This window comes from Dipteris shenzhenensis, chromosome 16 (assembly GCF_047967505.1).
Source record: "Dipteris shenzhenensis isolate YYH24624 ecotype China chromosome 16, Dip_SZ_1.0, whole genome shotgun sequence".
Lineage (NCBI taxonomy): Eukaryota > Viridiplantae > Streptophyta > Polypodiopsida > Gleicheniales > Dipteridaceae > Dipteris > Dipteris shenzhenensis.
Window position 1 is genome coordinate 24,608,978 of NC_141611.1, and position 14,883 is coordinate 24,623,860.

The 14,883-nt window shown below is 44.9% G+C and overlaps 1 protein-coding gene and 1 pseudogene across 1 annotated transcript in view; one reads left to right on the plus strand and one right to left on the minus strand.

The window, feature by feature from the left end:
- LOC147892730 (uncharacterized) overlaps positions 1 to 14,883 on the plus strand; it is a 130,263-nt gene that overhangs the window by 87,463 nt on the left and 27,917 nt on the right. The window contains exons 10-12 of the mRNA XM_087386883.1: positions 5,724 to 5,913; positions 6,013 to 6,214; positions 6,305 to 6,968. Coding sequence (XP_087243009.1) covers positions 5,724 to 5,913; positions 6,013 to 6,214; positions 6,305 to 6,968 — 1,056 coding nt within the window. The remainder of the gene's footprint in view (positions 1 to 5,723; positions 5,914 to 6,012; positions 6,215 to 6,304; positions 6,969 to 14,883) is intronic.
- On the minus strand, positions 2,691 to 4,419 carry LOC147892732 (uncharacterized; annotated as a pseudogene).

Below are 14,883 nucleotides of genomic sequence, written 5' to 3' on the forward strand. Positions count from 1 at the left end.
TTTCCGGTCTGTAATTAGCAATATTTGGCACTTTAGCCTTCCTAGGCTCGACCGTATGGACACTAGACTCCGGTTCCATCGGAGCCTTTTCCTTCTCCTCTCGAGAAGGTCTGGCAGACATACTCTGGAGTGCTCTCCTAAGTTCGGACTGCCCTGCATTGGCTTGTAACTGCTGTGCTAACAACTGTTGCAAGGCATCTTCCAGCAATGCAATCCTGCCAGATAACGTATGAGCTACTGGGCGCGATCCCTGCTGGGTCGGCCGGACTCCTGATTCACCAGGGTCCCTCCTGGAAGCTCCTTCTTCTGCTTCCATTTGTTCAGTAGGTGTTTTGTTTTGGGGTTTAAAAAAAAAAAAAAAAAAAAAACACCCTTAGAACACTGTAATCACAAACTGACACTCTGAACACAATTCCCTATACTAGGGAATTCCTGCAACCTGACATGCACACTAATTACGTATTTGACACAGGCATATATCCGAATCTCGCTTTTCCCTATACTAGGGAGATTCCTGCAAATTAACTCAGACTCAAGTATACAGGCATCTGCACAATCTGTCCCTGCTACAGCATCAAACTCTCATGCATACTTGTCACTTTTCACGCAAACGGAGTATCAGCAAACCAAACCAGGAAAAAAAACATAGAATCGACAGAAATGACAAAGAGCCTTCCTGGTCTATGAATTCTGATCCAAAACCAAAGGGGAAAATAGATAGAAGGCCCCCTGGAATTCGAATCCTGCTGCTTGCAGCCTGCACGTACGGTCTGCTATCAACCTACGGGCTTAGTCTACCCTTTGTAGTCTGTAATTCACCGATCGGCGCCGTGCCTTCAGCGATGCCCACACCAATGTTACCCGAAGCCAATCGTCAGCCACCACGTCTCCGTTAAATCCACGAAGGGCGTCGTGACATGGGTCTGCGCTCCACGCCTGGCGATCCTTCGAGTGCCTAGGCACCCTTTCGGACGCGTGCGTAAAAATGGCAAATCTGCTCCAATTACGTAGCTTTAACAAAGCTCGTCGCCCATCTGCTTATCCTGCGTCGCTCTCCACCATTTTCTTCGTTCGCTTCCTTTTCAAAGAAGCTCCGTCAGGTCCGGTGATACCAGCTCACGCGATCCTCAGACGGATCCTTGCCCTTGAAGTAATCCAGCACCCCGCCAATTCGTAGGTCCCCACATTCCTGCGCTACATCTCACAAATTAACTTCGTCGAATCGCTCCAACAGCCCGTTCGTGGGTCCACGTGAGCGCTGCACTGTCTCAGACCTCGTCGTCACCAACTACCGTCCGTCGATTCTTCCTCTCCATCCAACCTTCCGCTCTGATACCAAATTGTTACCACTATTTACTATCCTAGTCTCTAGTTCCGATCACGGGAGTAGCACCTTAATCTTCCACCCAGCCAAACTGCCAAAGCTTCACAGCAAGAGAGAGAGAGAGAGAGAGAGCTATCTCAAATTCACGTAAATCCCATTATTCTCCCCTTCTCTCTCAAGCTTTGACAGACCCCAAATCCCTAGATAGATCTAGATGCCACATGTCATCCATATAGGGCCTTTCTAATGCAACATTTCACCCCTCTCTTGGGATGCATTTAATTCCTTGCCCCTAGGCACATTCTTTGCACTAGGCCCCTGGTCTCAGATCTATCTAGTCTGGTGCTATCAGCCCTCACCTAGGACCTTGACATTAATCCCTCCCGATCATTTACATAAAGCGCAAACACATAGATTACAAAAATAGATCCTATAAGGGAAATGTCGACTGATTCTTCCGAGGTCATGCTACCTCGGCTAGAGCGTAACAGGAGCTCCTTCTGGTGCATATCTGCTGCTGTACGGACCCCTTTTCAGGCTGCGGGACTGTGTATGGACTGTACGGAGAAGCTGTACAGCTTGTACGGACCCTATTGCAGGCGTCTGATGCTTGCACATAGCCCGAGGCTGGTTTCTCTTGCTGCGAATTAGGGTTTCTGGATACCTTGGGGACCTGTTCTTGTGAGGAGCAGATGTTTTTGGTTGCAGCCTGTGCTGTGGGTGCGCAATCCCGGATTTCCAACCCAGTTTCTCTTTGTTTTCATTGTGGGATTGATGTCTAGTTCTTTGCTTTGAGATTCTCCAAGGGATTCCCTGGGTGTGTTGCAATCACCCAGTTACAGAGGGTGAACCCAGGCTGAGACCAAGTTGTAGAGGTCAGAGCCTTGCTCTAATAGTTGGGATGCACAGTTTGATAGTTTGATGTATTGTGTGCCTAGTGTAGGCCGGTGAACAGTGGTAGCCAGTGGGAACAGTTTAGGGTGCAACCTGATTGTAAGTTTGGAATTACTTTTCACTAAAGAAGAATAAAGAAATACCTCAAGGGGCGCCAAGTGTTTGGGGCCAATCGTTGTCATTGTGTGATCATTGAGCAGGGGCATTCTAGCCCCACCTGTACTTTCTTTTATGCTATTTGATGTGGAGTGATTAATTGGGAGCTAAGTGGCTGTAATTGACGCTGTGTTCAGAGATAGTTGTGGTTTACCGCCCTTTGGGGTTCTGAAGGCCGGTTACAGTGGTTCCATTGTCGCCTAGTCCGGTTAGGATATCTGGCTTTCACCCAGGCGACCCGGGTTCAAATTCAGGTGGCAATGGCAAAGCATCAGAAAAACAATCCTGAAATTGCAAAAGAAAATCTGTCTTGTTTTTATCCAGCTCTGAAAGACTGGGTTTCCTCACTCAAAGAGCCCTCTTTTGCAAAAATCAAGTAAGCTGAAAGATGCTTTTTTATTATATTTGTAATAGCAGAAGCTGATACAAGAGGGACTGACTCTCCCTTATGTTTTACATCAAGAACATGGGTCTTGCCCCGATAAGTAAGTGTCAGCTTCTTGTTTCTGGTGTCAAGCACACCTCCAACTCGGTAACACCATGGCATCCCCAACAAAACGTCACACTCAAGTAGTGGCATAATAGAGAACTCTTCTGCGTCCACATAGTTCTGAATGTGCAACCGCAACTTCCCGATGATCGGAGTGACAGGGGTGACCAACTCGGGATTAGCCATGTTTGCTTCACACTGAGCTCCCATATCTTCTGCACGTATACCCAACTTTACTGCGAGCTCATGTGAAATGAAATTCGCTCGGGCTCCCGGATCAAAGAAAATAAGACATGATTGATCCTTGATCTTTCCCCAAGCTTGCATAACTCTGTTTTCTCCGATTCATGCGTGCCTCCAATAACATCTGGCAACAGACCAGCACTCGGCTTTGGCTTTTTCCCCCTTGTGTCATCTTTCTTTTCCTCTTTATGCTCATGCTTTTCCTCTACAAAGGACTTCCTCTTCCGATGAGGGCATTCATGGGCTCTATGGCCTTCCTGCTTGCAAATAAAACACTTTTGGGCTTCAAACAGTGCCTGCTTCTCCTTGGGAGACAACCGACGTCGTGATGAAGGCTGTCCACGCCTCTGGCCTGCAACAAAAGCTGATTTTGCTGGTTTTTCGAGCCACTTAGCCTTTTTAAAATCTTCCCTGGCATTGCCCTTGTTTCCCGAGCTGTTTTTAAATCCATGATCTGTCCTTACATCAAAGCATATGCCGTATTTGCATTCTCTATGAGTTGGGACAGATTTGTCACCTATGTTTTTGTGCAATAATCCCTTATCTCTTTAGGCAATCCACAGCAATATTTCTCAACCTGCTCATAAAAGGGAACCTGACGGTAAGAACTGACAGGTAACAAGGCATCCCAAAATTTATTGTTGTATTCATCCAAATTTCTGCAACCCTCTGCATTAAGCTGATGCCTCTGAGTCATAATGTCCACTTCAAACGTGGTGGTCAGCCATGCCGCTGAAAACAACTGCTTAAACTCAACCCATGTTGTGGGAGCTTTTCCTTGCAAAAGTAAATTAGTCCACCATTGAAGGGCATTACCCTTAAAGAAAGTGGTGGCTTTTCTGATTTTTGAGCTCTTAGTAAAGTTACCTTCGGTGTACGCAGCATCAAACTGTTGCAAATACATCAAAGCTTTCAACCGGTCCTGCATCCCACTGAAAGTCTCAAACTTGATTGCTGCCCCACCTTATTTGAAGTCCTTTAGTTTGCCCTTAGGTGCCAGATTGTCATACACTGGTGGCTGCAAGTATGGGGGCTGCATCATTTCGGGTACATTAGTTCCAGTTCCCATACTGGGATTACCCACGCCGGGCCCCATACCAAACATTTGTGGGGGTCCCAAGGAACCACTCTGCATACCATGCATCCTTGTCTGCATTCCGGGCTGCATCCCCATGTTGGCATACATTACATTTGCACTCCCGGGCTGCATCATGCCTCCCATCATAGGCCGTTGTATCGGCTGCATGCCGGATTGAAATGGAGCATTCTGAGGGCCTGGCATATTGATTCCTCCCATGGGCTGTCCCACCATGGCCTAAAAACTGATCCACTGCCAAAATAACCTGGTTGCATCACAAGCTGAGGGTAGGACTCCTGTCCTTGATGCACAAACTGAAAATTATTCCCTTGCAAGGGATTTTGCTGCAAATTTGTGGGCTGTTGGGCATTTCCCATCCCAGATCCATGCAAAGGCATATCTGGTCCATGCAAGGGCACCTCTGGTGGCTGTCCACTGAAAGATACATGCATGTGAGTCTTCTTTTTCTTCGCTGCCCGCTTGCTTCTGGGATGTGCTTGCAGAATTTCTGCAAGGTTTTTTGCATGAGCAAATTCAAAGCTTCGATGGTATCTGCCACTCACGCTTTATGGAGAGCTTCTGCCTGTGAATCATCTGACTCATCAGACGACTCCTCATCTTGAGGGGCTATATGCATAGAGTCAAGGGGAACATGCTGTCCCGCATTTGGTGCATCATCACCACTGGCATAAGGCTCTTCCTCGTGGCCATCTGACAACTCTACCTCCTCCTGCGTGGAGAGAGTCTTTGACCGCTCACGGTGTGACATCGTGGCTCTAATACGGATGCAATAACCACTTCTCTTCACCCAAAGTTACCAAGGCCCACCTTCTGTTGTGGTCACCTCTCTGGGTGGCCACCATAGGCTTGACTTGCCATAACAACAAAGGAGAGGTGGCTCACAGTCTTTGTTAAGAGAGGGAAAATGCTAAGCTTGTGTTTTATGTGACTCTCTTATGGCATGCCTAAAAATTGTGAGGCATTGTAGGGTCCCCTTTGTTGCCTTGAAATGAACACACCTAATGGGTCACACAAACTTGCATGAGAGATAGGTTGCCTGTGTTGCCCTATGACAAATTGAAGTCCTATGTTGCTTGAAACATGATAGGAGAACATTGAAGCCACTAGAAGCAAAACTTCTTGTGATTTGATTTTTGTTAATCTTTTTGTCCAAGTGCATTTAAAGCTCATCATGATGGGCATGATCTTAAATGATTATTCTGTCGTGTGATTTTATTACGCATGACTCAGCTCTAATACATTCACATCTCTTGTGTACTCCCGGGGATAAAGCAAAGCACATCTCTCATGTTATGTTTCACATATCCTGATTGATCCTCGTTTTGAGTGCTCTCTTCCGAATCTCCCTTTTTAGCATGTCTGTTTGAGTTGATATGTTTGTTTTAAAAGGTCAAATTTGAAACACTTTTTCTTTTTTTTTTGGGGGGCCGGGGGGTCATTCTTTTGGGCCGGGGAAATGATATCCATGTCCCTAGTTTGATTGTGAGATTGTTGATTTTATTGTTGCATATGGCTAGTTCCGCTTTCGGCCACTTACAGCACTTGGTCTAGATAGCTCCGACGTACCAGAAGCTTTTGAGTTCACCCCAACTCGGGAGAAAGTGGTGAGTGAACACTCTGAAATACTTGAAGCTCGTGACTATGTTGCACAGATTTGGAAAGAGCAAAATATGGGGAAGATTTTTACTTCAGGCCTTGTGGATGGAGGTAAGAGGGACATACAGTGAACATTTTTGCAAAGAACGTCTGACTTGAATTTGGAGGATTGAACTTGCAGATGCATTGAGTGCTGGTACTTTATTTCAGGATTAGCACCTTGTCATGAAAATGAGCTCCCTGAATGCTTGCAAAACGTGACTCGGGAAGAAATGGAGGTTGTGTTTCTGGGTACAGGCTCTTCTCAACCGTCTAAACACCGTAATGTAACTGCCATACATATTAACCTTTTTAAACGTGGAGGTATTCTTCTAGACTGTGGAGAGGGGACTTATGCGCAGCTCAAACGACGGTATGTACACTTTCCGGAGAAATGGTTGTATACTGAAATGAGAACATGACCAAATTGACAGTTTTGGGTGCTGTGCATTTGACATTGCAGGTATGGTGCAAAAGGTGCTGACGATGTGCTCATAGGCTTGAAATGTATTTGGATATCTCACATTCACGCAGATCATCACACAGGTCTTGCCCGGATACTTTCTGGCCGCAGGCGGCTCATGAAGGGAAAAGCCGTCCACGAACCTATTTTCGTAATTGGACCAAAGCAGCTGAAGAGGTTTCTGGATGCATATGAAAAAGTAGAAGACCTAGACATGGAGTTCTTAGATTGCAGACAAACTACGTCCGAGGCCAAAGAAATGCACACCAAAAAAGAGGAATATGTTGTAGCAGGAACAGTTAGTATGAAATCGAGAAAAGGTGGCTTGATCTCTTTGCCCTCGGAAGGAAGGCCTGATATTGTTATGAAGGGTCAGATGCAGAGCTTTTGGAAACAGCCAGGATTCCATTTTCAACAGGATGTTGATGTTGCAGGAAGAGAGAAATTAAGGAGTGTGCTATGTGCTCTTGGATTGAAAGACCTTATTAGTGTCCCTGTCGTGCACTGCCCTCATGCATTTGGAGTTGTATTGGAAGCTCAAGGAAAACAGTACCAGGAGGGAAGCCATACCCAATCAGGTTGGAAACTTGTGTATTCAGGCGATACAAGGCCTTGCCAAGCACTCTTGGATGCTTCACGTGGAGCGACTATTTTAATTCATGAGGTAAGCTTGGTTTCTTGCAATTCTGGATTTTCTGATGAGACATCCTTTAGAGCTTATAGCTGAGATATGCTTTCTAAAAGCAAACAAGATCAGAGAATTTCCTAATCCAAGAATATTGTATTAAGAGCATTAGATGTGGCTAAACTTGATGTTTTGTACTGTACAAGAAATTGGATACGACAGAATGGCTGAAGGTTAAAATAGTCCTCCCCCCTACCTACAGGAGGATACCTGCCTCATAGAGCAAAAAACAATGGCGAATGCCAGTTGGCATTAGTATAGGGCACAAAGATCCACATGTAGCTAAGCAAATCAGTTATACAGAGTAGAAGCCGACCGGGTATAAAAAACTTTCCGAAATGGGATCCAGTGTATGTATTACCACCAAATACCACCAAATGAGACTCCAGGCATGCAGCCCTACTGAATTGGGGGAGAGTTTCAGCCACTCCAAAGCAAAGAAGCCTAATGAGAATGACGGTCTACAGTCATAGAGAAATTGAAACAGCAGAAAGCAAAGCTGTAGCTGCAACTGCCAATCCCAGCTGGATTAAGCATGCCCCAACTGGGGCAATGTAGTTTCCAATTTCCAAACCTACTCAACACTTCTCCCTGCTCGCTGCGCCCTGCTAGCCAGCCCTCCTTCCACCCTCTCCTTCTGCCGGCCTCCTGTCCTCTTCCACCTGCTCACCTTCCTTCCGCCCCTTCTCATCCCCGCTTTCCCTTCTTTCCAGCCCTTTCGGGCTTTGGTGTAGCCTGTTTTGGGTTCGCGACAACCTGTTCTGGGCTGTTTTCCCTCAGGGTGTTCCACCCTTTCCCCACTAACTCCGAGCTGGCCCCAGCCCTTTGGGGACTTTTTGCCCTCCTGCTGCCCACGATCCCCCCTCTCAGGCCTGACTTCAGCCCTCAGATCCCCTTTCTCTCTGTGACAGCCTTGTGGGGTTTCCAGGGTGCCCAGAAGCTCTTCAGGCGCCCCCCTTTCCTCCCCTTGACTTTTTTTTTCCCCTTCTTCCCCTTTCTTTTTTCCTCTTTTGATTTTCCTCCCCCTTTCTTCTCTAAGCTAGCAGGTAGCAGCCTCTTTGTTCAGCTCTAGGATTCGGATACAAAAGGCAATTGCTTGGTCTGGACAGAGGGGCTCTCATGGCAGCTCCCTTGGCACCATCAGCTTTCCGGATTTCCCGCTCCCTAATAGATGCAGAAAGCTATCCAAAGCCTTCAAGATAGAGTAGTGGTGGGGCACATTGTCGGCCTTACCCCCACATGACGATAGGTTCAGGCGGGCTTAGCCCTGGATAATGACCTCATTCAAGAAGTCACCTGTAACCTCTCGCTTATAAACTACTGCAAAAACACTCTCATAAGCGCTCTCTCTCTCTCTCTCTCTCTCTCTCTCTATAGACAGCTAGGGCCCAGGACAACATGTCGGGCTGGACCCCCCCAAAGGTATTTTATTTCTCGAGAGGAATCGAATACACAGTTCAGCATAGAGCTGCTCATACATAATTCCAAAACGTGAATCCATATTACATGAGCTCTTAGGCTCTCTTTCTTGGCAACAAGCCACTTGTCAATTTCTCAGTACTTTCCTAGTTACATGCCACTAAGGGCAACTCTGGAGTCTTCAAAGCACTTGGTCACGCGAACCGCCTCCTAGACTCTTGTTAGGCTCCATTGCGCTTAGGAAAATAACTCTTCCTAGTACCTGCAGGTTGCAACAATTAATTAAAGCGCACCACCATGGTACCCATTAATTGTTAGCACTTTGCATGCAAATAACACACTGTGGACTAATTCTAGTCATGGTGGGTGTCCCCACTGAACACATGTGCACACACAGCAAATATAAAAATATATATTTATTCTCTGGTTGACCGAAGTCAACGCTCTTGATCATAATTAAGGGGCTTTGACCAAGGGTCGAGGCGCCTTAATTATAGTCAAGTCTCTCCAACCGAAGTTGGCACATCTTGGTTAACCGCAATTAACCTTCTTGGTATAAACCAAGTCATCTTGATCGAGATCAGGCTTACTTGACCGAAGTTAAGTATCTGTGACCGTAGTCAATTCTTTGACCAATAGAAAAACTATTTTGACCATAATTAACCCAGATGGAAAAACTCTTTAATTATGATCAAATAAATGGTGAACTGTACTTTGACTTAGGATATTTACATTGTGGTGACATCCCCTCGGCTTCTATTCAGTTGCCCTTAACTAAAAAGCTTCCTTGTAAACATCCAAAAGCTGTGGATGATCGGACAACATGTCTTCAGTCATCCACTTGGCATCCAATGCCGTATCATTCTTAAATTTTACAAGGTACCGATAAAATTCTTTGCCCTGAGGGCCTTCGGTATGGTACACGATCTGCTGTGGCTGAAGAACCTCCTCCAGCTCATCCACTTCTGGTGGATCCTTTGATATTGCTTCTGTAGGCTCTGGCCCCTGAAATTTCTTTAGAAGACTCACATGGAATGCATTGTGAATCCTCCAATGCTCTGGCAATGCTAACCTGTATGCAACCTCATTTATTCTTTCTGTAACCCTAAAAGGGCCATAGTACCTAGGAGATAACTTTGCATACACTTTCTGTTTGCCTTTGAACTTACGGAGCCTAGCTTTCTCGAACTTTAAAAGTATCCAATCCCCTTCCTTGAGATCTAATTGTCTCCTATGCTTATCTGCAGCTCTTTTATGCTTCGCTTGAGACCTTTCAATTGCTGTCCGGACTTGGCTGTAAGCTGTCTGGAGGTCTCTCACAAACTAATCAGTTGCAAATATTTCGTTCTTGGTCCTCAGGATAGGTGGCGGAATCACCTTCCCATAGATGACCTCAAAGGGGGCTTTCCGTGTAGAGCTGTGTACTATATTATTGTAAGCAAACTCTACCAATGGTAGGTACTTTTCCCAGTCTGAACTTTGGTCACCCATGTAGCATTTCAGCATATCCAATGCTGTAGAATTTGCTTCTTCACTTTGACCATCTGTCTGGGGATGGAAAGAAGAAGAAAAGTTCAGATTCGTCCCCATGTTATCAAATAAAGCTCTCCAGAATAGAATGGTCATTCTGGGATCTTGATCATTGACAATGGACTTAGGCATACCATGATGCTTAAAGATCTTTGCCATGAAAAGCTTAGCCATATGATCTGCCTTTATGGTTTTACGAATCGGAATGAAATGAGCTTGCTTGCTGAATCTATGAATGATGATCCAAATCCTATCATTCCCTGACTTTAATCTTGGCAAATAAAAAATGAAGTCCATTGTAATACTTTCCCACGGTGCATGAGGCACGGGGAGAGGCATAAGTAGGCCAGGTGCCTTCCGTCTATCATACTTCACTTTCTGACACATAAGGCATTGAGTAACAAACTGATGTATATCTTTCCGCATCCCTGGCCAAAAGAAATACCTCTCGAGTGCTAGAGTTGTTGCTGTAATTCCTCTATTTCTAGCATAGGGAGGTGCATGGCATTCCTCCAAAATCTTTTTCCTCATCTCCTGGGTGATGCATAGGCAATCATCTTCATTAGATACCCATCTTTCAGGGAATGGTGACTGGTGGACTGCCCCTCTTGCATTATCTCGCCAAAATCTGCATCATTAGCATATTGCCCCTCATGCCTTCTAGGTCCTGATGATAAGCAATAGTCACATTGTTAACCTGGGGTCTTCGGGACAAGGCATCTGCCACTGTGTTCCGAATTCTAAGAGTATGGACAATCTGAAAATGATACATTGACAGCATATTTGCCCATTTCATATTTTTCTCAGAAAGTTTTGTTTGAGTTAGAAAATATCTCAGACTTTGGTGATCTGTTTTAACAGTAAAATCTGCACCCAAAAGATAATGCTTCCATGTGTTCACAGCATGAACTACAGCCAACAATTCTTTTTCATAGATTCTCAGATATCTTTCAGCATCACGCAATCTTTGGCTCTCGTATGCTACTACATGTCCATTCTAATGTAATGCAATCCCAACACACTCGACAGGCATCGCAATCAACATCAAAAGGTTGATAAAGATCCGGGACTACAAGAATAGGCTTTGTAGTCAACTTCTCCTTGAGTGTATTGAATGCTTTCTTCTGTGATATTCCCCATGTGAAGGCTGCATTTTTCTTAGTAAGGTCATGTAGTGGAGCTGCGATATCAGCAAAATGCCTGATGAATCTCCTATAATAGGAGCAAAGTCCCAAAAAACTACGGACTTCATGCACAGTTTTCAGCTTAGGCCATTCTTGGATGGCTCGGATCCTTGCAAGATCCATCTGTATCCCTTTCTTGGATATTATATGCTCGAGATAATGGATCTCTTCCAAAAAGAATTCAGTTTTCTTGCTATTGGTAAAAAGCTGATGATTTCAAAGTTCTTGAAATACCAAAGCAAGATGTTCCCTGTGCTCTTCTTCTATCTTTGAAAAGACTAGGATATCATCAAAGAAAGTACTCGTGAAATGCCTATACTTTCGGAAGATGCGATCCATCATTCTATTGAATGTGGCCGGAGCATTTGTCAACCCAAAAGGCATCACTAAATATTCATACAACACGGATGTAGTGCGAAAAGTTGTCCTATGCACATCTTGTGGTTGTATTCTGACTTGATGGTAGCCACTCTTCAAGTCTATCCTGCTGAAAACTGTTGCTCCTTTGAGCTGGTCAAGCACATCATCTATGCGTGGTATCGGAAATCTATTTTTGATGGTCATCTTATTCAATGCACATTTGAAAAGAACCATCTTTCTTCTGTACTAGAAGTACTGGTGAGCAAAAAGGAGATGAGCTGGGCTGAATCAACCCTTTGGACAGCAAGTCTTGCACCTGATCCATAATCTCCTCTCTCTCAGTCGCACTGACTCTATAAGGTGGTCTATTTGGTGGCTCACTACCAAGCATTAACTCTATCTGATGATCTTCTGGTCTCTCTGGGGGTTAACTCCCTTGGCAAAGCATCGGAAAAGCAATCTTTAAAGTTTACAAGAAACTGAAATTTATCTTTGTCTGCATCATTCATTTCAGCATGCATATCGTTCTCTTTTTCTTTTAGAAAAACCATGTACGCGGATCTTGCAGACTTTATTGCTTTACCACATGTAACATCAGATACAATGGGGATATTCTCCCCTTTATTTTTGGCAACTAAATGCTGGTTTTTCCCCCTATGGATAAAACTCAGCACCCTCTCAAGGTATTCTATCGTTACTTCCTTTCGATGGAACCACGGTGTATGAAGTACAACATCATGTTGCTTGAGAGGAGAGATTAAGAAGTCCTCCTGATCTACATAGCTCTGCACATGGACACGAAGCTTTCTAATCAAAGGAGTAACTTGCACTGGATTCCCCTAGAACATTTGATCGGCATCAAGAGCTCTGCCTAGCTCTTCAGTTTTTATCCCTAATCTCAGGGCTAAATCTTCAGATATGAAATTGTCTGTAGACCCTGGATCAAATAGGATTAATGCTTGTTGATCTCTTATCTTTCCCCATGATAGCAAAAGCTCTTTTTCCTTTGGGTCTGAGGTACTACCCAAAACATCTGGGATTGCTCCCACCATTGGCCTTGGTGGTACTCGTGGCTTTTTCTGCTCCTTAGAACCCAAAGGCTTCTCAGGGCACTGGGCAGCCATATGCCCCTCTTTCCCACATCTAAAGCATTTCCCATCTCTGTGGAATTCAGCTATTTGTTCAGGAGTGAATGGGGATTTGCCTTTATATGACTTTGAAAATTGAGTACCCCTCGGCTTCTAAGGTTGAAACCCTTTCTTTTCAACCTTGGGATACTCTTTCTTTTTTGATTTTGAAAAATCAGTTTTCTTTCTTTCAGCACCTCCTGCATGCAAGGATAGCACTGTGGATGGATCTTGTAACGGCACAAGACTAGCTACTGAAGCTGACTGCATAAGGTCTTGAATGCTCTTTGCCTCCAAAGCATTCACTACTGCCTGAATTCTGGGACTGAGACCTGCTCTGTACTTTCTCATTTGGGTTCTTTTGGAGATCTTTTTGAAAGGTGCAACCTGCAAATAAGTATCCCAAAACTTTTGGTTGTACACATCCATTGTATCTCCTGCATCCATATGCAAACTATCCCAATCTTGAAGAACATGATCTCTAAACTATTTAGGCATGAATTGTTGGTAGAAGGCTATCTTGAAGCCCTTCCACCTCTTTGGGGCTGAATCATCTGTGGTCTGTGCACTCCACCATACACTAGCTGTCGCTGTCAAGTGCAAACTGACCATTCTTAACTTGGAGGATTCTGAAAACTTTTCTGTACCGAATGCAGCATCAAACTGCCTGATGAAATGCAATGCTTTGTCTGTATGACCATATTGTCCATTATAGGTCATAAACGAGACAGATTTACCTCCGTCTTTGAATTCCTTGGTCTCTCTGGAAGACTTGCTCTTCATAGACTTCTTGTGTTTCCTCCTTTTCCTGGATGGTTTATCTGATAAAGAAGAAGATACAGAAGCCGAGCTTGAGATAGACGGTGAAGGATTGGGAGATCGGTGATGATGCCTCGATCTCAACCTGCTATGAGACCATCCCCTATGAGATCCCTCTCTCTTGGGCTGTACACGAGAGTGTGTCCTTGGCATTGGCACATCATAAGCTGCATTAGGCATATTTTCTTCTTGAAACAAATGTTGAGCTCTTCGATCCCTTCTGAGATTTTCCATCTCCTGCATACGAATGCGTACCATCTGCTCAAATTCTTGCTGAGTTTGCTGCACTCTTCTCTGTCTTGGATGTGCATCCCTATCTTGTAAAGATCTGCAAGTTTCTCACACACATTGTGTATGCAACTGATGCACGCAACCTTTTCTTTTCAAAGAGAAAAATTACCTCAACAAGAGGTGTCTTGCATTCACAATCTATGCCAGTACCAGGCTGTCAACTCAAGGCATATACCCACGAAGTGGCCAAAGCATCAATGACTGTGTTGCCCCTTTCCTGGTTGCTGCAAAAAACACTTAGAATGCATTTGGTTCTTCTTTCCTGTGCAGAAAGGCATGCATTTTCTCTTTTCTGCAAATCTCTGATTTTGCTGTGTTTCTGCTTTTTCTGACAGTAAATACTCTCTTAGGTGGTGAAAACTGCTAGCAGAAACCATCTCTGCAACTGTCCTTTTTTTTTTCTTTCTTTTTGACAGTAACTATATGGGTAAGTGCTAGTTACACTAACCAGATCGGTCCTGTTCTGGTCTGGTTACATTGACAGACTAGTTAGTCTGTAACTTGGCCACTAACTTAACCAAACTGGTTAACTGAACCAGTCTAGTCTGGTTGGGTCAACTAACGGACCTTTGACCAGGGTTAAGTAACCAGAGTTAATTTAACCACTGGCCTGCGACATCAGCCTGCCATGTGTCTTGCCACATCATCTGTGAGCTGGCTGCCATGTCAACATCTGAGCTGGCTGCCATGTGTACTGCCATCCTGTCTACCACGTCAGCATTCTTGCATGTGCTGCCACATCATCACATGTGTGCTGCCACATCATCTGCCTGCTGCTCTTCTGCCACGTGTACTACTAGCTGGCACCTGTCCATGTCAGCACAGCCTAAGGTTGAGACCTTGGGTTGAGGATCTTCCATGTGACGTCGCGGGCTCTGTCAACATATCAGATTGGCTGCAAAGAGTCGTTAGGCCTACGCCCGCAGGCCCGGCACCGTAAGCTTGGGGATGTTGTGAAGAATCGTCATGTTGCTTGACCTCGTAACATATCCATTAGTCATGCTTAAATTCTACTTCAACTTCTTCCGTCAGGCGCCTGGCTTTGCCATTTCCATGGGTGATCTTGTAAGGCGGAAGGCTTAATATGCATTCGTTGCCTATACTTCACGAGCGCTATCTCCTTCGCCAATTAGAAGGCCAAGAATCACCAGAATCGCTTCCATT